This window comes from Protopterus annectens, chromosome 4.part1 (assembly GCF_019279795.1).
Source record: "Protopterus annectens isolate FY-2018-M chromosome 4.part1, PAN1.0, whole genome shotgun sequence".
Taxonomy (NCBI): Eukaryota; Metazoa; Chordata; order Ceratodontiformes; family Protopteridae; genus Protopterus; species Protopterus annectens.
The window spans coordinates 986,676,609-986,701,448 of record NC_056734.1 but is presented as its reverse complement, the minus strand read 5'-3'; the positions used below and the strand labels follow the sequence as shown (position 1 = coordinate 986,701,448).

The 24,840-nt window shown below is 40.2% G+C and overlaps 1 protein-coding gene across 1 annotated transcript in view; it reads left to right on the top strand.

Annotated features, from left to right (window-relative positions):
• The window catches only part of ARMC9 (armadillo repeat containing 9), a 3,277,521-nt gene that overhangs the window by 188,839 nt on the left and 3,063,842 nt on the right, over positions 1-24,840 (top strand). Inside the window, 1 exon segment of the mRNA XM_044070688.1 lies at positions 24,063-24,188. Coding sequence (XP_043926623.1) covers positions 24,063-24,188 — 126 coding nt within the window.

Below are 24,840 nucleotides of genomic sequence, written 5' to 3'. Positions count from 1 at the left end.
AGTTTAGGTAGTTTGATAGTTCAAGTCAATTTAGGGATTGAAGGGAAAGGCAATGATGGGTGGAATTTTTACAGTTGGAGGCAAATTTAGAGATTTTATTGTAGCAGCTTTCTAGTTTGTAGGTGATAGATGATGACGAGTTGGTTAAGAGAGGAGCTCCATATAATAATGAGGGCAAAAGGTAGGTAGTGGCTAAAGTGTGCCTGGTGGAGTGAGAGAGAAAGTGATTATTCCTATATAGCATGCCTAGTTTTTGGTGGGTTTTCTTAATTTGTTGAATGTGTATGTCGAACTTTAGGAATTCATCGACTATAACACCGAGAAGTTTGGCAGAGGGAACCACTTCAATAGTGGAGTTGGTGTTACTATGAACTTTGAATGTATCTTTGACATAGGAGTAAGACTTTCTGGGGGAGAAGAGGAGAATTTTGGATTTGTTAGCATTAAGGGAGAGGTGGTTTGGGCGCATCCAATTTTCAGTGGTTGAGAAGGCAGCTTGGGTTTTGAGAAGCACTTACTTCTCCTCCTAGTTACTACCTCCCAAACAGGCAACTTAGATCAGGGGATCAGAAGCTGTTGCAGGTTCACAAACGAACTTCCCACCCGGCCAGCTTCTTCATTCATTCTCAACAGCCAAGAACTGGAATGTTTTACCTCTGTCCGTAGAAAAACGCAAAATCCCTCCCATTTCAAAACTTCCCTTCATAATCACCTCTCCTCATGCTGGAAGTGTACTTGTACCAGTCCCTCCTAGAAAATGTGTGACTCCCTATTTCTTGTCTTCACTGTTTTTGTGTAAGATATTACTACTGTAGAGAGAGTTTATAGATCCAGTAAGCTATGTAGATACTTGTTTTCTACTGATTGTTTAAGATTGTATGCTTCCGTTGTTTTCTCAACATTTTGTATATGCATATTCTTGTAATTGCTTTTTAAATTGTGTAATTTCAGTTTTGTACTTTTAACTGTTGATTTTCTTTACTGTGGAGCTTTTCCCTGGGCTTCCACTGAAAATGGGTTATGTTGGGTCCAATGGAAATGTTTTCAGAGTTTTTCTGTGTTAAGTTATCTTACATTGCACACTTTTCTGTACTTTGTAAACATTTCTCAGGGTTAGTAAACTTATTTCTAAAGATTTCTGATACTGCAGGAATTCTGACTTTTGTTGTTACTGCACTTGAGTTCAAAACTGGTTTGTTTTACATTAAAAAGGCTCAGCGTGGTTCCCCGTGCCTTGTATGTAAGCAAACCTGTCCAGTTTTACATCCTGTATAGGAAACTCTCTCCATAGTCTCCCACTGTTCACAGCTGCTCGATAAGCTGGCAGTTTGTGCAGAGGATGGTTCCACTGCAGGTCACCTAATAGTATACTACTAAACTGTCTCACTTTGACCTTTGAGTGACTCTTCCCTACTGCTTCCCATCTACTAAGGATCTGGTATAATGGATAGGTGCTTCCCTGTCATCTCTGTTTCTGGCCTGGTGGGCATGGGCATCCTGAGGCAGTGTAGTAATTGCCTCATGTTCACTGACAACCATTTAATTTTAGAACAGATAACACAGTGTTGAGAGATATAGATACACAATGTCATTGTAGGCAAAGCTGTCACACACATGAAAAATGCAAACCTTGTTAGTGTTGCACTACTAGACTGGTTCAACAACATGGCATACTCGAGCTACAGGTCCTTTAACATGAGTCTGGAAAACCACGCCTCCTGCTTAAACCTTCTGGAATCTTTTAGCATTCAGCCTAACACCATAGTTATGGGGGACTTACACCTCCATAAACTGCGAGACTTATATGACCCATAATTCCCTTACTTAGTGTTTTTTTGGACATTTTGGTCAATCCAAATGCTCTAGAGCAACTAGTTAGTACCCCAACTAGAGGTACAAATCTCTTCGACCTAGTACCCATAAACATGGGGAGATGCTGCTGCCTCCAGTGCATGAATTCCTCCCTGCTAAGATCTGACCACAAAATTATCTCCTTTAGTATTAAAACTAACCTTGAACCCCCATCAAACTTCAAAACTGCTAAAAACTTTGATAAGGCCAATTGCTTCAAAGTGACAGGTTATTAAACTTCCAAGCCCCTCTGAACCAGGATGACACTAAGGCCTACTCTGAGCTGTACACAAAAGCACTGTACAACCACATTCATAGCTGCATAGAGGAGGCATTACCTGTCCAAGTCAAACCTATGATTATTGGTGAAAATAAACTTTCCTGGTCCTATCATAAGTAGGCTATTTCAACAAAAGGAAAAACAAAAACTCTCCAAAGTCAAGAAGAAACAGACAAATCAGTGCAAAAAGACACTTACCTGTCTAAACAAACAAATTAGAGAGATGGTCAAACTGCCAAAGCAAACTATGAGGCAAAGATAGCCTCCTAGGGGTAAGATAACCATAAGGCTTTTTTAAATTATGTTTATAACCTCAGGGAAAATGCTCAGCAGTGTACCAAGTTAATCCTGAATGGTAACACTTACACCCAGCCTAAAACTATAGCAAATCTACTGGCTGACCAGTTCAGATAAAACGTCTCACCCATTACTTTCTACACACCCAAAGAAATACCTGCAATCATCCCTCTGCCAATCATTATGAAGGAACAGGTCCTTACTGTGCTCACTAAGGCCAAAACACTTTTTAAATAGGTTAAAACAGAATCGATCAGGGCCATTAAAAACCTTCTTTAACCACATCCCCCAAACAGGCTTTCCTCCAGAGGAATGGAGAACTGCAACAGTCGTCCCTCTACACAAGGTGGAGCCCATCAACTGACCCAGGGAACTTGTAAATTTAACACAGACGAAGAACACAACATAAAAACAGTAGTGCAGCAAAGACACATGCCAGTAAAAATCTAAAACCGCACGTATTTATTAAAATTCAAGAGTTTAGCTCTTTCATCCCTCTGTGGAACTTCTTCAGAACTACAATGTAACACATTTCTAGCTTTAAAATACCCCACCAAGTAAAACACATGACTTATAATCAGCCAATAAAAATAACTTAGAATTAATATGTTTTAACTTCAATACAGAACTAATTGAAAGTCCTTCATTTAAACCAGGGTAGTGGTTTGGCCATTTTAATTCACAAATATCCAAATATTCATCCATAACTGTGCCCTGTACATGCTTTTTAATTTTATTAATAATCAAAAAAAAAAAAAACAAAGGAATGCATTGTATTATGCATCAAGTGTCCATAAAGGGCATTTGTGTGGTTTTTTTTTTTGTTTTTTGATATCTAAACAATGCTCATGAATATGGTCCTTCACCCTTCTGGAGGTTTTCCCCACATAGAAGGCTGGACATTTTTAACACTGAGCAAGATAAACCACATTGGTGCTGTTGCAATTATATTGTATCCCTATTTTATAAGTAGTATTCCTAATCACAAATTCGTTCCCACAAATAATGGTGTAACACGGAGTACAGGAGTCACATTTTTTTCATACCCATGCTTAAAAACGGTTGCTCATGCTTAAGCCCCCATTCTAACCAAATCTTATATGATTTATCTTTCCTATAGACCGTTGCAGGTTTTTCTTCCATTTTTGAACTGACATTCTGGTCTTCTTTAAATATAACCCCGTTTTTTTAATGGTTGCAGCAATGCTTTGCTGTCAAAATTAAATGTGGATATAAGGATTTTTTTATTATTCTGTAGTACATTGCCCCTTTCAGTGGCTCTTCCCATAAAATCTCCACACTGTAAAATGGATTGGAAATGCCCATTCTCTCTTTTAGAAACAACTTTCCTCTTTATTTCATCCAGAAACTCCAGGGGATACCCTCTCTTTAGAAACATACATTCATATCAAAATATGTAAAATTCAGATACCATTCTAGCCAATCTCACCAGTTGGCCCTTCACAACAGATTTTTTTCTGCTGCATCGGTGCCAACTGGAGAAACATAGATAGGTATGAGAAAATGTTGGTTTATGATGCACATTAGATATAAACTTACTATTCTCTTAAGTCCTTAGTAATTACAATATCCAAAAAATTGATTTTACTCACATCACATGATGAAAAGGTCAACAGTTCAACTGTATTGTTTATGTGCTGCAAAAATTCATTCCGTTTATCAAAGGTATCCCTCCACAAAGTAAATATGTCGTCCAAAAATCTGGTTTACATGACCCAGCATTACTTGTAAATGCAGATTAAAATATACCTGTCTTCCCATTCAGCCATGACATAATTTGCAAACAGGGGGGGCACAGGCAGCCCCTATTGCAGTTCCTGTTGTTTGTTTAAAACATTGACCTTCAAAATGCAAACAAATTGTTTTCCAGCACTTGTTCCATTAAACTTGTCATGGTTGCACCCATTCAACTTTCTAGGTGAAAATGTGTGGTCACCTGGTCCTCAAACCATTTAAGACCCACCTGATGTGGGATGACTCAAAATAAACTGTGTACATCAATGGTCACGAAAATTAATTCATGGGCAAACGTAATACAACTTAATTTACTCAAAAAAAATGTGAAGAGTCTTGACAAACCTGTTCATTCCCTTCCATAACCATTTTTTAAATTAATATCCAAAAATGTAACTATAAAATAAGTTTTTAACCTTGCTCCATCTACAGTTGGGCAGAAAGGTGGGTTGTAAATATTTGGATACATTTTTGGTATACCAGAAATTTGTGCAACATCTGGTTTAGGATTGGACATAAAATCAAATTCCTTTTAAGAAATCTGCCCCTGTAAAAGCATGTCCTCTAATATAATCTATCTATTTTCAAGTATGTAACTAAGATTTCACTTTTAGAAACCTCTATATAAGTGCCTGTCATTAAAAGCTGGCTCATGGCATTCAAATGAACCCATTGCATGACTACCAGGCCACCCCCCCGTCTGTTTTCATCACTCATATGTTTAAATCCGCACACACACCAATTAATACATTTTTTTAAATCTATTTAAATTAGAATAGTCAATTTGACATGCACTTCCCAAAATATCCGTAGTATAAGTTTCACAAAAGTTTTCAAACTGGTTGTACCAAATTGTGCGATGGGTGGTTAACAAGAGTCTGTATAAGTCACTGTTCACCCTTGCTTCATTATTAAACCAAATAGATTAAGCTTACGACAAAAAAGTTTCAGGTCAGCTGTGGTTTCCAGCAAATTCGCCTGCCTTGCAGGAACAAATATCAATCCCTTAGACAACAAGTTTGCATGAAGATTAGTTAAAACTTTGGAAGAATAATTATGTTTGTGTCTTTTGGCTTTTAGGGGTCGCCACAGCAGAACTCCAGTCCGCTAATGATTGGTAGTGGATTTTTATGTACCGGATTACCAGCCCTGACGCACAACCTTCAGCGAAGGCACGCCCCATTCACGTATGCCTCCACACAGAAGATGCTCTAGCTGAGAATCGAACGGGACAACGTCTTGCTATGAGGCGACAATGCTACCGTAGCACCACCACTAAAATCACTTTCATCGTTAACTATTTCTTTGTATAACAAAGTAGGTGTTTCCCTTTCTGTCAAGTCACTAGCCATGAATGGCACTAATCCTGTTCCATTGTCTCTCCTTGAGTTTCACTCCTTCTCTCAAATATTGGTCCTCCCGTTTCCAGGATCCCATTCTCTGTTCTTCATTCTCTCCAATCTTCTTAAACCTCCATCCTGAAAAGGGATCACCTCACCATCATGCCCAAAATTAGAATGGATATGTCCTGATGTTCTTCATCTCACATTGCTGCAGTCCTAACACTTGGGGTAGTCCGCTGTCCCAGTCGGCCCGAATACCAAAGTATAAGGCTGACGCCAGGGCGTCAGGGTACAAATGCGCATGACCGGCGCCATATCCTCAGTCTTTTGCCGCATGGTCCGATGCAGAAGCAGTTTTGTGCAGGTTGGCGTTCTGAAATTTTCTGAAGTCGGAGTTTCAGACCGAATCAAAGTTGGCTAAGTACCCGTTAGAATATTTTGGTTTTTCTTGCCTCAGTATTTAACCGGATGTCAGAAAAAGTGAATAACTGTATTTCTTGTGGGAAACAGATACCTCATAGGGATTACCATACCTTGTGTATACCTTGCTTAGGGCCTGAGCACGACGTTGTTGGATGTCGCTCTTGTGCTAGATTTAACAAACGCACTATAAAGAGAAGATTAGACTGTGTCAGGTTAGTTTTGGGAAGCGTTGTAATTATAAAATGCCGTCGGATGCTCCGGCGCCAGCTTCGATAAAAGCGCAAGGACAAAGCAGCAAAGCCTAGGTTGGAAGAACCGTCTGTCCCGGACGTCGGTTCTTTAGAGGGCTCAGTGGAGGTTCTGCCAGAAGTTTCTTTGGAGTCTCAGGGAGAGACTTTACTGTTACAAGATGTGTCCTCTCAGGAGGTAGGCCAGGCTGAAGGGGCTTCTCAGGTAGCTGTTCTCCCCTCCCTTCCTAAGGTGGTTAGGCCCTCCCCTTCTGTTTCCAAGGCTACTTGAGAGGCAGGCCAGGTTTAACTTCAGTGGGTGTCTCTCCTAGTTCTTCAGGGTCTCTGCCTAAGAAACATATGCTTAAAATGGCAGAAGACTTGATTACTATGATTAGAGGTTCTATGCCCCCTCCTGATATGAGGCCTAGGGTGGAACCTGAGCTTGAGAGTTTTGAGCAGTCTTGAAGACTTACAGGAGTTTTCTCCTTATTCTGATTCTGATGTAGATGATTCTACTCCTTCGGCTTCTCCTCCTGAGGATTTTTCTTTTTCAGAGACTCTTCATTCCATGAGGGAGCATTTTAAATGGGAAGGTCAAGATTTCTCTGATTCCAGGAAAAGGCTTAGGGAATTTTGTTTCTACCCCAGCATAGGCCTTTAGCTATACCTCCTGTTCTGGATGTGGTGGAAGATGTTTTTGCAGAGGCTTCCCTGAACCCTGATTCTTTGCCTCCTGCCCCGGTTAAACCGGATAGGTATTATAGGGTGCCTGAAGCTCATAAGTATCTTTTTAAGAGTCCTAGGGCAGACCCAGAAACTGTTTCTCAGGGGCCTAAAGGTGTTAAGGCTTCTGTTGTTAAAAATCCTGTTCCTCCTGATAAAGGGGCAAGGGCTTTGGATAGATGGGGAAAGAAGGTGTATACTTCTTCCACTTTAGCCATGAGGGCTTTGAATTGCCAGTTCCACATGTTAAAATACCAAAATTATCTCCTTTCACAATTGAAGTCTAAGGTGGATGCTCTGGCGGAAGGTATTGAGTGTAAAGAGTTGCAGGATTTAGTTCATGTTTCTGAACAGGTGGGTAAGCATTCTTTGCAATGTGGTTTTGATGCTGTACAGGCCTCTTCGAGGGTGGCTGCCACTGGTTCTGTTCTTCGCAGGCACGCCTGGCTGAGGGATCAGAATTTGGCTGAGCATGTTAAGACAAGGATTTTAGATGCTCCGTTACAATCTGATGTGTTGTTTGGTTCGCCTGTGGAAGCAGTTTTAAAGAAAATGGAGGACAAGGCTAAGTCTATGCAGACTGTTAAAGATTTTTGCAGGTTCAGCCTCCAAGTTTAGTAGAAATTGGCCTACTAAGGGGTGGACATATCCTTCTTATGATTCCCAGTCTAGGGGTAGGTCTAGACGTGGTAGGGGCAGAGCTCAAGGTTCTTTAGGCCTAGAACAGGAGTTCACCTGCTCAGTCTTCTGGTGAGAGCAGGGGTCAGTCCTTTCGTAAACAGACCCAATGACCTGCCTTTTCAGCTGCCAGAGCCTTCTCGTCTGGCAGCACCTTTGGGAGGAAGGCTGGCACTTTTCAAAGAAAATTGGAGTTTAATTACCCAAGACAGATGGGTATTGGATATCATTCACCACGGTTACAGGTTTTATTTCCATACCTTGCCTCCTTTCAAAGGCATGCCAGACATTCCTCCTCTACAAAGAAAAGAGGCTCACAAGCAAATTTCTCTGTTACTCCAAATAGGGGCCATTCAGCCGGTTCCTGTGCCAGAAAGGGGCCTAGGATTTTATTCTCGCCTGTTCCTAGTACCAAAAAGGGAACACGTGGAGACCAATTTTGGATTTATCTATCCTCAACACTTATCTGGACATTCCCAAGTTCAAAATGTTGGCGTTACAACAGCTTTTACCTCTGCTGGGAAAAGATCACTGGATGGTAACTTTAGATCTCAAGGAGGCTTACCTTCATGTGCCTATCAGACTAAGTTGCAGGAAGTATCTGCGTTCGAGCTGGGAATTCCCATTATCAGTTCTCTGCATTGCCCTTTGGCTTATCTACTGCGCCCAGAGTATTCACAAAAGTTCTGGCTCCAGTGATAGCTTACTTCAGGCTAAAAGGAATACAAATCTATCCTTACTTGGACAACTGCCTGATTCTGGCTCAAGAAAAGGAAGACCTTTTTCAGCATTTGGAATATGTGATAGCAGTGCTAAGATGCCTGGGGTATTCTGTGAACGAAATAAAGTCCAGTCTAGTACCCTCTCAAGACATGTGCTTTCTGAGTGTGAGACTGAATACAGCAACCCAGATGGCCTTTTTAACCCCGGACAAACAAAAGAATCTTTCCCTTTACTTCCATCAACTATCTCTTCAGTCCGGGCTGACTGCAAGGACAGTCCTTCAAGCCTTAGGGTTCATGGCATCTTGTATTCTGGTGCTTCCCAATGCCAAACTGCATATGAGGAAGCTGCAATGGTATCTCAAAAATGTATGGACACAGCACTGCCAGGATTTGAACACTGTCATTCAAATAATACCTTGCATTCAAAAGGAATTTTTGTGGTGGGCTCAGGAATGTCACCTAAACAAGGGACTCTCTGTGACCCGGCCAGAGGCGAGTCAGATTCTAACGACAGATGCCTCAGACATAGCTTGGGAGCTCATCTGAATGGAAAGTGGATACAAGACAAGTGGCCTGCCAGACTACAGCATCTACATATCAACATGAAGGAGATGTTAGCAGTCCAGTTTGCATTAATGGCTTTCAAGGAGTTACTTCTTCCAGGGCAGGTGTTGATTCTAACAGACAACACAACTGTCATGTGGTACATCAACAAACAAGGGGAACACATTCTTATCCTCTATGCAGGCAAGCAATGATTTTGTGGGAGACTGCGCTCAGCTTGCAACTAAATCTTCAGGCAAGGTTTCTGCCGGAGCACAGAACTCCTTAGCAGATGTGTTAAGCAGGCAAATCATGGATCCCCACGAGTGGAAACTGGATCTTCATGTATTTCGAAATTGACAGTGTCATGGGGAACTCCAGACATAGATCTGTTCGCTTCTCCACTAAACCACCAGCTGCCAAAGTTTTGCACGAAAAGGTTTCATCACACAGCTTGGAAAGTGGATGCTCTTTCTTTCAGTTGGAAAAATCTTCATGTGTATGCCTTTCCACCTCTGCCTCTCCTCCCAAAGGTACTCCTAAAGGTCAGACAAGACAAGCCAAGGATGATTTTAATAGCTCCAGATTGGCCTCGGCAACACTGGTACCCATTACTGAGGAGTCTGGTAAGGAAGCCTCCATGGCCTTTACCTTTGATTCCACACCTATTGTCTCAGAAGGACGGTCATCTACTCAATGTCAAGCTTCACTCTCTTCATCTAACAGCCTGGCATATTCTGTTTTGAACCACAGCAGGTCTCAACTTCCTCAACAAGTTTTGAATGTGATTATGGAAGCCAGAAGACCTAGTACAAGGAAAGTGTAAAATGGAAGAGATTTTTATTTTGGAGTGCAGCAAAGGATTTGGAGGTTTCTGAGCCTAATTTGAGTGTGGCTCTTCAATATCTTACTGAGTTATTGGACAAAGGTTTGTCTTTCTCTTCCATTAAGATTCATGCTGCAGCAATTTCAGCTCACTATGATTGTGACCCACCATTGTTTTCTCATCCTTTGTTCAAGCAATTTCTTAGAGGGGCAAAGAATATAAGACCCCCACGTAGAGCTCCTACTCCTGCTTGGGACCTCAATTTTGTGTTGGAGAAACTTACTCTACAACCTTTTGAGCCTGCGGCTACTGCTGAATTGAAATACTTGTCATGGAAGACTGCTTTTTTGTTGGCCATTACTTCTGCAAGAAGGGTTTCTGAATTGCAGGCCCTTATGGCGGTTGAGCCTTTTTTGATTTTCCATAAAGATAGTGTATCATTACGTACTAATCCTTCCTTTATGCCTAAGGTGGTCTCTAGTGTGGCTTTAAACCAAGCTATTCATTTGCCTACTTTTTATGCAAATCCCCAAAATAAGGGGGAAAAGATTTTGCACACTTTAGATGTACACAGGCAGTTGCGTTATTATTTAAGCAGGACTAAGGATTTTAGGCAGTCTCAGCAGTTGTTTGTTTCTTTTGCTTTGAGTTCTCAGGGCAAGCCTGTGTCAAAACAAACTATTTCTAAGTGGATTGGGTTTTGCATTGCATTTTGTTATTCCCATCATGGCAAGGAGATTCCAGCTGGGATTAGGCCTCATTCCACTAGGGCTACTGCCACTTCAACAGCATTTCTAAGGGGTGGCAACTAAGGATATTTTGGAGGCAGCTACTTGGAGTTCAGTGCATACTTTCTCTAAGCATTACCACCTTCCTCTCTACTCTAAATCTAGGGCTGGTTTTGCCACGGCTATTTTGCAGGGCATGTTGACAGCTCCTGCTTCTTTATGATTTGCCAGCCTCCCTTACCTCTGCTTTGGGATTCTACCCAAGTGTTAGGACTGCAGCAATGTGAGATGAAGAACATAGTACAGTTTTGTACCTACCATAAATGTAGATGTTCAAGATCCACATTGCTGCAGTCCAATTTCCCTCCTTCCCTCTGTGTTTAGGGGTGGTTGTGTGGGTGGGGTTTTGTAAATTTGTATATATTGTACATATATTTGGTACAGGAGTGTTTGGTGTTTTTTGGTTTTGGCCTTATCTTTTTAGGGTCTTCTGACATCTGGGGCAAGAAAAGACTGAGGATATGACGTCGGTCATGCGCATTTGTACCCTGGCGTCCTGACGTCAGACTAATGCGCCTTGACCGACGTCAGCCTTATACTTTGGTATTCGGGCCGACTGGGACAGCGGACTACCCCAAGTGTTAGGACTGCAGCAATGTGGATCTTCGAACATCTACATTTATGGTAGGTACAAAACTGTACTTTTCAGAAAGAAGAACTTCCATCATTACCCACTCCCGATTGGTTCCAGCTGACTTGCTACCATGGAAACCAGGAGGCTTGGGGTACGCCGCATTTTTTGAATAGTGCCCCGTATCTCTTTTGAGCTTTTTAATTTTTTTATTCAAAATGTTGTTGCACTGCCTATCAATATTATTAAAAATGTTAAAGGAATTGGTGTCATATGACTTAAATAACAGGTCTTCACCTATTTTCTATACGTTTCATCAGTTCTGCTTCTCAGCACCGTGGATCTGAACGAGGCCTTGTCATCTTTGTAATGAGTGATAAAAGGTATGAGATTTTTACCAAGTGGCTGCTGTGCAAATGTTAGCAATAGGAAGTCTGGCAGAAAAACCAGAGGATGTAGAAATTGCTCTGAGTGAGCTTTCATTTTATGCTGTAAGGGCATATTGGCAGCTGAATAAGCAAAGGTCATACAATCAAATAACCATTTAGACAGAGTTGTTTTTAGCCACTGGCATACCTTTCCTGGAAACTGAAAATGAAACAAAAAGCTGGTCTGATTTCCTGAAGTCTTTTGTTCTATCCAAATAAAATCTGAGCCATCTGTGAACATTAAGTTTGTGCAGCATGTACTCTAGATTGTTGGAGTGGTTGGGGAAGAAAACTGGCAGATCAGTAATTTGGTTGAGATTAGTTTCAGTTCAAACTTTGGGCAAGAAAGAGGGGTTTGTTCGAAGTGAGAGACACTCAGCATGGAAAATCAAATAAGGAAGCTTGATGGACAAGGCTTAAAGCTCTGACACTCTGCGGGCAGAAGTAATAGCCACTCAAAAGATGGTTTTCCATGACAAAAATTTGAAGTCACATGAGGAAGCTGGTTCAGATGGACGAAAAATTCTGCGTGAAAGCATAAAATTTAGATTCCATGGAGAATAGGGAGATTTCACAGGTCTAATATGAAAGGTCCCTTTGAGAAAGGCTTTGGATAATTTGTGTGACATGATATTCAACCCTTCAAATCCAAAATGAAAGTTAGAGATGGCAGCAAGTTGAACATGGACTTTTGCTGCTGCAGCTCCTTCATTGAAGATCATGGTCAACAATTCTAGTATAGAGGCCATAGGGGCTTGGTAAGGATTAATATTGTTTTTAGAGGCCCATATAGAAAATTTTCCATTTGCTAAAGTATAGCTTCCTTGTAGAAAATTTGTGAGAGGAGAAGAGAATTTGCTTTGTCTCATTGGAGAGGTTATGGAACCTGGCTATGATGGGAATTGGAGCAGCCAAGCTGTCAGCTTCAGAGACAGCAGAGGGGGATGAAGTTCCCCCGACAAGTGTGTCAGAAGGTCTGGAACTGGGTCCAGAATCCATGGGTTCTCCAAAAGATGAAGTCAAAGTAGTGGAACCAAACCTGTCGAGGCCATTGAGGAGCTATTAGAATGATAGTCCTTCCCAGGGCTTTCGCTTTCTGTAATACCTTGGGTATCAACAGGATTGCTGGGAATGCATAGAGGAGACACGGGGGCCAATTATGAATGGGTGAGTCCCCATAGGGCTTCTCCCAGAGGGGGAATCAGGGCGAAGTAGCTTCTGCATTTGGTGTTAATGTGACTGGCAAAAAGGTCGCAGCAAGGCTGGCCCCACCTGCGGAATATCCTGTCCGCTATTTCTGTCTTGAGGGACCACTCATGGGGCAACAAAATTGCTCTGCTCAGCTTGTCTGCTATCACATTGGACTTCCCCGGGATGTGCATTGCTAACAGAAAGCGCTGGGTGGATATAGCCCACTACCATACTCTTAGGGCCCACAACAAAGGGGGTAGGATCTGGTTCCTCCTTGTTTAAGTACCAGACCACTGACATGTCTGTCTGAATCACAATCGTACCCAGAGGAATCGAGTCCTGGAAGTACTGCAACACCAAAAGTATTGCTCTCATCTCTAGGACGTTGATATGCAGATGTGTCTCTTGATCGGTCCATGTGCCTTGAGCTGTCCTTCCCTGAAAATGGCCCCCCCACCCTATCAGGGAAGCATCCATAGTCACTGTGGCCACTGGTGGAGGTAAGAGAAATGGACGTTCTATCGTAACATGAAGTGAGGTCAACCACCACTGAAGTTCCTTTTTGCAGGAATTTGTGATCATTATCATATGAGACATGGGGAGCTCTTGGTAAGACTATTGAGTGAATAACAGCCCTTGCAGTTATCTGCATGTGCATACGACCCAGTAGTATGGCCAGAATTGCTGCTGCCATCATTCCTAACAATTTCAGAACTTCTGATGCTGGTGCTTTGATGTTGGATATCAGAATGCAGACATTCTGATGGAGAAGTAAGACTCTTTCTACTGGAAGTCTTAGCATGGTGGCGATGGCAACAAGGCAGATTTTTCTGAGTTTATTGTAATGCCCAGCTGGTTGCAGAGTGACAGAGTGGATTCCCTGGCCTGAATAAGTTGATGCCTGGTGGTGGCGGTGAAGAGCCAATCGTCTAGGTACGGAAACACCTGGAATCCTAAACATCTCAGGTGAGCCGTGACCACTGCCATGTATTTGGTGAACACTCTGGGGGCTGTAGTGAGACCAAAGGGCAGGGCTCGAAACTGGTAATGATTGTCTCCCAGCCCGAAGAGCAGATGATCCCTGGATGACCTAGCCATTTTTATGTGGTAGTACGCATCCTGGACATCTATCGAGCACATCCAGTTGTCTTTCCATAAGAAGGGAAGTATTGATAAGAAGGGAAGTATTGACAGAAGCATGACCATCCAAAACTTCTCTTTCTTTACAGATTGGTTGAATCTGCTGAGGTCCAATATAGGTTTCCAGTCGCCTGTCTTTTTTGGAACTAAAAGAATCTTGAATAAGTTCCAGATCCTGTCTGGTCTGCTGGGACTGGTTGGATGACTCTCTTAACGTCTGGACCTCTACTGTTGCTTGTTCCCTGTAACTGGGTGGAACGTCCAGGATTTCTCTTGTCGGTGGAGGGGGTGTGGCGAATGGGATGAAGTATCTTCTGGAAATGATGCTTTGTACCCAGTTGTTGTTTGTTATTTTGAGCCAGCCATCTGGGTACAAAGAATACCCCCTTTGATAGCTCATCCCTTTTCTGGCCCAAAGTTAAGGAAACTTTAACCAGGTGCGAGCAGGAGTGATGGGTGCTTGGGACGCTACCCATCAGTAAAGAATGAACAGCAAGATAGAACAACTTCACATAAAGAAGTTACGTACTTACCATAACGTTCCATGTGAGTCGCTCATCTTGCCTTCATTCTTGCGTCCCTCCCTCCTATCCCCCTCCTGGGCTCTCAAGAAGACAGAGATGCAAGATCCTTCTTGGTCACTCAGCCCTTCTATACTTTCTTTCTTATGGAATTATACAATGACATATGGTATTACTATATGCAGCAAACAAGATCTGAGGTAACTCAAGGTGCATCATGGGATAGGGACTTGACCTCGAGCTACTTGAAATCTTCAAGCTTTGTAGTAGGTGTTGACTCTGAGCCGAGGGATCGGCTCCGAACCCTTCAGTAAAGAATGAAGGCAAGATGAACAACTCACATGGAACGTTATGGTAAGTACTAACTTCTTTTTTTCTAATGCATCTGGTGTCAACTGGAGAAATGTAGATAGGCATTAGAAAAAATCTGTTGTGAAGGGCCAACTGGTGAGATTGGCTAAAATGATATCTGAAACAAAAAAACTCTGGAGCAGCAATATATAATTGTAAAACTGGAAAAATCACAGCAGAAGTCCAATACAACAAGCGGGTGCCAAATAATTTATTTTTAAATACAATGTAACCTCTTTCGTCTTGAGAGTGAAGACTTCATCAGATAAATACAAAACTATACTCAGTCATTTTATATCATATGCACTTAAAATCAATTAGTGTTTTAAAGCAATATGGTCCCTTATCAAATTTCAGCATAAAATTCAATACAGATTACTCATTCCATGTCCATCCATAAAAATCATTTAAAATACATTGTTAAAATTTTAAATACTGCCAAAACTTTTAACAAAAAGTGATGAGTAAAATAAAGTACAATAACATAAAACTACTGTAACCTTCCTTGGGTGACTACACTTCCACTGCTTTTGTCAATAATAGTGGTTTGATAGAAATATATTCATTCAAACCTGGGGTTAGATCTTAACCACAGCTGCCATTTCAGTTCTTTATTTAACAACAAGTTTTTAACATCACCCCCCTCTATTATTTATTCCAACCATGTCACTTATACCAAATTTAAAGCCTTTAAATCCAACACATGTCAAAGAATGTTTGTACAGTGCACTGGCTTCCTTTTTGTTTTTAATATCGTATGAATGTTCAAACATTCTATCCTTCAAAGCCCTTTCCGTTTTTCCAACATAGAATGCTGAACACTCTGTACAGGTTGCCAAGTACACTGTCATTTTTGTGTTGCAATTCCCCCTGCAGTATTTTACTCTGCTGTGTATACCATTTTGCAATAAAATACTATTTTCCTTATAAATATTTGAACATTGCTTACAATGTCCACAATTAGTGGTCACCCTCACAACACCCAAGTTTTCCTTGTGCGTCTGTTCAAAAACTCTCTTAAAATTCATCCCAGTCCTATATGTAAAGGTAGGTTCAAGTCCCACCATTTCAAACAATTCCTTATTTGTTTTCAACATACTCCAATTTTTTCTAACTATGTTCGTAAATGTTTCTGTGAATCCATTAAATTCAATTGTACATGCTTTTTGAAACTTCTTATTTATGTTGTTGCAATTCTCTTCCCCATTCTTGTCATGAACACCATTAGGAACATCCAACAGAGGTTTATATTGGGTACCCCAACCTGTTTTTATTTTATATATCACCCTATCCACCTTCTCTTTGGGGTAACCCCTTGACATAAACGTGTTATTTAAATTATTCGAGTCCTTGTATAATTCTTCTTTCTCTGAAGTCATCCTTGCAATTCGGACTGCTTGTCCTTTGACAAGGCTAAATTTTTGGGCTGTGGGGTGGTTACTAGTAAAATGTAGGTAACTGTTACACCATGTCTCTTTCCTATATATTTTTGACTGAAAGCCTTGTGATGTTAAAATGATAGTAGTGACAGGAAATTAATACTTTTACTGTTCCATTCATGTGTAAACTTAAAGTACGTAGTACTCTTGCTTAAATATTCCATGAAAGAATCCATTAATTCTTTATTCCCATCCCAAAGGACAAAAATTTCATCCAGAAACCTTACGTGTACAGTCTTATAAATTTGTAAAAGGGACCATTAAATATGTGGCACTGTTCCCATTCCAACAAAACCAAATTGGCGTATATGGGAGCACATGTCGCACCCATTGCAACACCACTAATTTGTCAATAATATTCACCCTGAAATTCTACAAAACTGTAATCTAATACTACTTCCATAAGCTCAAGAATTAGTTGAATTTGATCATTAGGTAATGTAGAATGTTTATACACACTTTCACTAAACATTTGGTGCCCCTCCTCTCTAGGTATAGTAGTAAATAGATCCTTTACATTTGTTGTGAGGAAACACAAATTTTCCTTCCATAATTCCTGTGTTAGCTTCCCTAAAAAATCCCATGAATCCTTAAGGAGATGGTCTGTCTTCAGTGGGATTTCTTTAGTTAGATAGTCCACATATACTGCTAAGGGGTGTGTTTTAGAATTTTTTGCCGACACTATAGGTCTAAAAGGGTTTTTTTTAACACACTTGTGTCTTAGGTATCCCGAAAAAATTTAGAATAATAGGGTGGGTTTGCTTTAGGAAGTTGTGTGTTTTTATATCAATCCTAGTCTCGATTAAATATTCTTCAAGTAAAGAGTCAATCCTGCCATAGGCTATCATTATTTCATTTCTGGAAACTGATGAATATGTATTAGTGTCCAACAAGATGTTCGTTATGATGTCGTTATATTCCTCTAACCCATAAATAACTATGCCACCCCCCTTGTCAGGCTTCATGATACGTATGTCAGTTTTTCTTTTCAGTTGTTCCAACAGCAGTTTTTCTTTTTTATTTAAATTGTACCCTTCACTGCTGTTTTTACTATTATTGTAGGACTCATACAATTCCTCGGTCACCTGTTTTTCAAACATCAGAAGAACTGGGTGCAAAGGGGGATTAAAAACACTCTTTCTACAAGGACCCTTTCTAACTCTGGTTTCGTCCTTGGTTCCATCCTTAAATAACCTTTCTAAATTCAATTTCCTCAAGTACAGTTTCAAATCTATTAATGCATTAGCTATATCCCCATATCTAGTTGTAACAAATTTGAAACCTTCTGAGAAAAAATTAAAATGTGCCTTTTCCAGATGTAAATTTATGTAATTAAAAATTTTAAAACCTTTATATTGATATACTTTGTCATCCGTGTTAGGCACTATGAGTTATTTCCCTCTCTTCCCCACTTTTTTCCATCCCTGATGGAACTCTTGATGTGTGGGGGAGTGACCCAAATTTTTGTTGTGCTAATCTCTCCGATCTTCTCACTCCTAAAAAAATGTGCATTGTGTTCTGGAAATGAATCCAGTTCATCCAACCCTCTTGCTAAACTGTGGCCTAAACCATCTTCTTTTTCTTCTGTAGCAACACCTCCCCCTGTATTAGTATTAACATAATTGTTTTGGTAGTTCTTTCCATAATTATGGTCACTTTTGTAGGGCCATGGGTATGCTGTGCATTCTTCATATTGCTTTTTATCCCTTATAAACATTGTTTGTTTTCTGGAAAATATAGTGTCCACTCTCCTATTGACCCTACCTAATATTTTATTATATAATTGCTCATATTCAATGAACAATAAATCCTGTACAATATCATCATTCAATTTTTCCACTTGGCCTTTCAATATCACTAAAGCAGACTCATGACTAATCAGTTTGTTAATGAGTCCCAACCCACATTCTTTAAAGAATATCTGAAAATCTTTCACTATGGAATCATTGTATGTGATGCCAAAAGGATATTTAGTTAATCTCAACACCTGTGGGACCACTTTTGCGTCTACACAACATTTTAAATAACCTTTGTCTAATTGCAGAGATTTCATTTTAAATAACTTTTTTTAAATATGTACATTTCTTTTAGAGTCGGCGAACTGTCACTTTTACTGAATACGTCTGCTCCACTCTCCACACCAGAAACACAATTAAAATTGTTAACCAAAAGATCATTGAAAGAAACAATTCCATTATTTTGAGCAGTAGAGTCGCTAAAATATACATTATTATGACCAGAAATGTGTGCTTTTGTAATACCGTGACCTACGGAAAAGTCACCTTGGTTCACACTATTTTTTGAGCCAACCGTTTTTTTATGAATATCCTGCACACCTCTGTTGATGGTAGTCCCATGTTCCTGAGTTGCCGGTGCTTGGTTTAACTGTGTAAACAGTCTTCCAGGGCTTACACCGAAAAAAACATCCTCTGTTACCGTCCTTCCCGCACCATGACTCTCGATGGATCGTGAGCATGAGGATGACGTCACCGGCACTTCCTTAGGACGTCTACTGACCGGAGAAGCCGTGTTAAACTGTGTAGCTGCACCAACCACTTCTTTCTGGCTGAAAAGTTCTAATAACTTGGTAAGCTCACCCTTCAAGGCGGACACTTCGTCCCTGACCTTCCAAAGCTCGTTTTGAGTCACCATTATATTGTCAATACCGCACCGTTCCTCATTTTCTATAAGAGTGGAGTCTCCAGATGTAGATTCTATCTCCGGTCCAACCGAACACTTTAAATTCTACTGCACCGCTTGTAGATAAACCTCCAGTGTAGCACAGAAACCAAAAAACTCTGGAGCAGCAATATATAATTGTAAAACTTGAAAAATTACAGCAGAAGTCCTATACCACAAGCAGGTGGTAAAATGATATCTGAATTGGACACATTTCGATATGAATGTGAGGTCCTTATTAGTATGTTTCTAAAGAGAGGGTACCCCCTGGAGTTTTTGGATGAAATAGAGAAGTTATTACTAAAAGAGAAAGTGGATATTTCCAACCCATTTTACAATGTGGAGATTTTATGGGAAGAGCCACTGAAAGGGACAATGTACTACAGAAAAAAAAATCCTTATATCCACATTTAATTTGGACAGCAAAGCTATAGTTTGCAACCATTAAGAAAAGCTGGGATATATTTAAAGAAGACCAGAATGTCCATTCAAAAATGGGAGAAAAACCTGTAAATGGTCTGTAGAAAAGATAAATCATTTAAGAATTGGTTAGAATGGGGGTCCAAGAGTGAGCAACAGTTTTTAAGTAATTGTATGAAAAAATGTGGCTCCTGTACTCAGTGTTCCACCATTATTTGTGGGAACTAATTTGTGATTAGGAATACTACTTATAAAATGGATGGAGTATATAATTTTAACAGCTCCAATGTGGTTTATCTTGCTCAGTGTAAACAATGTCCAGCCTTCTACGTGGGGAATACCTCCAGGAGATTGAAAGACCGTATTTATAAACATTGTTTAGATATCAAAAAACAGAAATGCCTTTTATAGATATCTGATGCATGATATAATGCCCTCCTTTGTTTTTTTTTTTTTTTTTTATTATTGATTTGTTTGGATTATTAATAAAATTAAAAAGGATGTACAGGGCAGTGTCATGGATGGATATTTGTGAATTAAAATGGCAAATAAGGTTAAATGCAACTCATTACCCTGGTTTAAATGAAGCACTTAGAATTAGTTTTGTATTGAAGCTGACGCATATTAATTCTAGGTGATTTTTATTGGCTGATTATGGGTCATGTGTTTTACTTGGGTTATTTTAAAGCTAGAAATGTGTTACAGTGTAGAGTTCTGAAGAAGTTCCACAGAGGGACGAAAGTGCTAAACTCTTGAATTTTAATAAAGTGTGGTTTTGGATTTTTACTGGCATGCGTCTTTGCTGCACTACTGTTTTTTGTTGTGATGCAGGGAACTACAGACCTATAAGCCTGACCAGTGTTATCTTCAAGGCCATGGAGAGAATTGTCATGTATCTGATAATAAGGACATTGGTCCATGTTTTCGAGAGTTCCTGACCCTATTTGGCTTTGTCAAATGGAGGTCTTGCCTGCTCAGTCTGGTGGATGATTTCAAGAAAGTCACCAGGGCCATGGATGAGGGTAAAATGGTACACACCTCTTATCTAGATCTGCCCAAAGCTTTAGACAAGATACCCCTCTTGGGGATCATAAATAAACTTACTGAGTTGGGCATAAACCCCTACATCATCAAATGGCCAACTGGCTTATTGACAGGACTCGTGTCCGGATAGGTGAATCCACTTCTGATGAGAAGCCTGTTACTAGAGTTGTCCCACAGGGCTGAGTGTTGGATCCCTTCTTGTTTGGTATATACTTTTCTGAAGTGAGGGCCAATGTTGAGGCCCTCTGACTCACTAAGTTCATTGACGACTGTAAGCTGGGAGTAATTCTTGAGTCCCCTGATGATGACGACATCGTACAAACAGGCCTAAAAAATGACAACTGGTGGCAAAACCATGGTCTGAGACTAAATGCTAAAAAATGCATAATCATACCCTTTGGTAAATCGGATATCCCTGCTTATTGTAATGTCTAATTACACACTCCTAAAAGTACACCCAGTGGCGAGGGACTTAGGAACACAGATAGATAATAACCTAAACTTTGACTACTAAGTTGTTACAATAGTGAGGAAGTCTTTGTGTGGCTCAACTTTTAAGTAAAGGCATGGCATCAAGATCCAAGGAAGTCATAGCACAATTGTACTGTGCCCTCATCAGGCCCATAAGCGAGTACAATGCTCCCTTCTGCATGTACCTAAGCAGGTGCTCACACCAGTTGTAGTGACCGCAGTGGTTTCTTACTAAAAAAAATACAAAGTATAAGACACATTTCTTATATAGACCGACTAAATCCCTTTCCCTCCCATCTCATATTGTTTATTGAGAGGGGACTTATCCCTGACCTACAAGGCTTTCTCTGATTCAGTCCTGATGAAATTGTTGCGTATTCGCAAGAAAAATGATACAAGGGTGATGCGCATCATAGACCTGAACCTTATTTGTGACGCTAATGGAACTTGCTGGCGAGACAGATTCATATCCCAAAGGCTACCTTGCCTATGGAATAACTTCCCATCTTCATAAAATAAAGCATGTCCCTCACTCTCCAACAAGAATTTGGATAAATGGATGGGAAGCTGTAAATTCACTTCTGGGGTACTGTCCATGTTCCTTATGGACAGAGGCAGTTTGTAAAATTACTCTGGGCTCCAACACCCAAAGACTTGCTACCCTGATACTACCTCATCCCATATTTGGCGAATTAAGATATAATATTGTCATATCCTGGGTATTATTGGCTAGGCTTGTAAAAGGCTCTTGTGCCATTAGCCTAGTAATTACATGTGAACCTATAAACATCACATATAAGTCATTGTACATCTAACATTACATAGCTCAGTCATTTCCTGTTTTCTTTTAAAAATCATTCCTCCTCCAAAACGTTCTGCATGTATTGTTCCCACAATTCCTGTTTTTTTTTTCCTAAATAATTTGCTCCTACCCTTTTCTAAAAATTCCACTTCCAGTTCTTTTATCTCTGTTATTATATTCACTACTTCTGTTATGGTTGGTTTAGACTTTGATTCCCATTTTCCAGTAATTGCTTTTTTTTGGCAGTCACCAGAATTAAACTCGGCAAGGATTACTATGTCTAGACAATTCTGATTCTGTATCACAGCTCAAAAAAAAAAATCATATTGTTAGTTGCACTTGTTTGCTCACCCAGTATTTCTGAAAGAATAGTCGGCTGGGAATTTTTAAAGACTGCCAACTCATGATACTCAAAACATATTGTTCCAATTACCTCTTTCTTCCCTGTCACACCTTCAACATTTGTAATCTAGCTGAGAAGAAATTTTTGGAGGCAGCTTGGGGTATAAAAATACCTATGCAAACACATCCAAGCAAAGATCCTAAATCTTCTAGACTTGTTGGACCTTTGGTCACAATACTCAGTCTGTCCTTATTTCTTGAGTTTCCCCCAGTTTTATCATCATCCCTATCCCTTTCCACTTTGAATTATAGTTTTTGCTTGTACTATGTATACAAATCTTAACTGTGCAGCTCTAAAATGCCCCTTCAAATCAGGTAGTCCCAAACCACCTTGTTCTATTGGAAGGATCAGCTTATTCCACTTGAATCTTGCCATCATGCTCTCCTAGATAAAACCCTTCAAATGTTTATTCATTGCTGCCCACAACTTCTTCTCTGGTTGATTACAAATATGTCTGACCTGTGCATAAAAAACTAATGGGACTAAAATCATTTTCACTGCTTGTATCTTTTAATCCTTATTCATAAAGCAGAGCTTCCAGTTTCTCAGTTCTTGTTTAGTCTCTTCCCTCATGTCTGCCCATGGATCCTCGACTTTCATCTCTATTTTTGGTAAAGCAGTTTCTGAAGGGATTTTTGCATCTTAGGCCATCTAAAAATCTGGTTGCTCCTTCTTGGGATCTTAACTTTGTGCTAGTAAAGTTAACTGTGTCTCCCTTTGAACCAGCCCATCAGATTGAGTTAAGGTTCATGACATGGAAAGCTGTACTTATTGCTCTGACATCTCCAACAATAGTATCTGAGTTGCAAGCTCTTGTGGTGGGTGAACCCTATCTGGTCTTCCACAGATATAAGGTCACATTTGGAGCAAATCCCTCAGTTATGTCCAAAGATGTTTCAAAGTTTACTTTGAATAAAGCAATTAATCATCCAGTTTTCTGTCCAGATCCCTGTAATCAGGGTGAAAGGATTGTACATACTGTGGATGTACATAGCCAGCTCAGGTACTATATTAACAGAACCAAGTCCTTTACAAAAGCAAATTAGCTGTTTATTTCTTGTGAAATGACAAAGAAAGGGCAACCTGTGTCAAAGCAGAATCTTTCAAGATGGTTGTCCCCAGCTTTTGCTTTTTGTTCCCACCGTAGCAAATCTATTCCAGGCAGAATCAAGGCACATTCTGTTGGAGACTTGGCTTCTACGATGGCATACCTGAAAGGAGTAGGATCTATAAGCATTCTAGAGGTAGCTACATGGTCCTCTGTACATACTTTTATAAAGCATTTCAAATTGGATTCCTTTTCCACGTCCAAGACTGGCTATGCTAGAACCATTCTGCATGGGCTGTTGGGCTCTTGTCCTTCCTCCACTCAGGCCGGATAGTCTTTGGTAATCAGGTGTTATAGCCAAAGGCTACTGTAGTAGTGAGAATGATGAGCATGGTACATTTATGTAAGTTGCATTTACTATAACAGTAGATGTTGGAATTCCTTACTGCTTCAGTACCCACATCCCTCTACTTCTGTTTATAATTAGTTGCTGGCATTTAATGTTATTTGCTACTGTTTATATCTTTGAGGTTCAGGATGAGTAAGCTCATTTTCTCTCTCTCTCTCTATGGGCAAGTAAATCTTGACTGCTTATTGCCCCCCCAAGAGGCTAACCAATCAGCAGTCAGAAGGTAGGTGTGGGAGGGAGCAAGAGATTTGTGAAGCTGTCTGGTTGTTGTATCCTGGGCAGGATACAGCCCATATAGCCAAAAACTACTGCAGCAGTGAGTAATTTGCACACCTACCTTTATGGTAAGTGCATCTTGCACAACTTTACTTTATTAGCTATGATTATTGCCATGTGTGGTTGGTATTTAACATATCCAGCTTTACTTTAATGTTGCATACCCTCTGTCATCAGCATTTTGTATCAGGACAGTTGCTTCTGCTTGGAAATATCAGCTTATTGATGTTGAGATACTTTACTTTCATTGCTGTGAATTAGATCTCTTGATTCTGGCACCAGCACTTAGAACTTTTCAATCCTAATTTTTATCTGCAATAAAGAAAAAAACATATAACTCAGTAAAGTGCAGTGCAATGTGTTTATCTGCATATGCTTATAAAAGTTTTTTTTTTGTGTGTGTGTAGTATTTGAACTTTGTGGAATTTGAAGAAACTGCAAAACAGTTTGAAAGAGAATGTAAAAGCAAAGGCAAGCCCCTTCCTAAGGCAGCAGGAAATGCCCTGAGGGACTCCAAGACTTTATTGATTCAGGTAAGCAGTGCTTGTCAACATCTTAGTAATACCAATGTAATAATAATAATACATTCATTTAATAAGGTTATAAAAAACTTACTGAGAGTATAAGGGCCATCAGAAAAGGTGAACATAATGTGCATGTTTTGAGTGGTATTACAAATTTGTTTTGGGAATTTAGAATTGGTTCTAACCTTAGTCAAACCCCTTTTTCCCCACATGATGTTGGAGTGTCAGGTGACCTATTGCCACCTCTCTCAATTGAGTGTTACTCTGCTGTATTCTTTGGTCATGCCAGACTATCTTGGGTCTTCTGTCATGCAATCCACCCACCCATCCATCTCTTTGCTGGATGTCTTCTTTTCCTCTTGCTTTCTTCCTTTCTCTCCCAAATCCTGTTCAGCAAATCATCTTCTTCTTTCCTGCATCTGTGCCTGTACTACTGTAATCTGTTCTCTTTGAGTTTCTGTGCAATTGGAGCTACTTTGGCTTCTTCTCTGATGTTATTTCTTTTGTTCCATGATGTGCAGACTACCACCAGTCTCAGGCACTTCATCTCCGTCACTTCTTATTTCCTCAACTGCTCTACCTTCACTGCCCAGGTTTCTGAACCATACAAAAGTGCTGCTCTCACCAGTGTTTTGTAGACTTTCTTTTCAGTTTCTTTGGT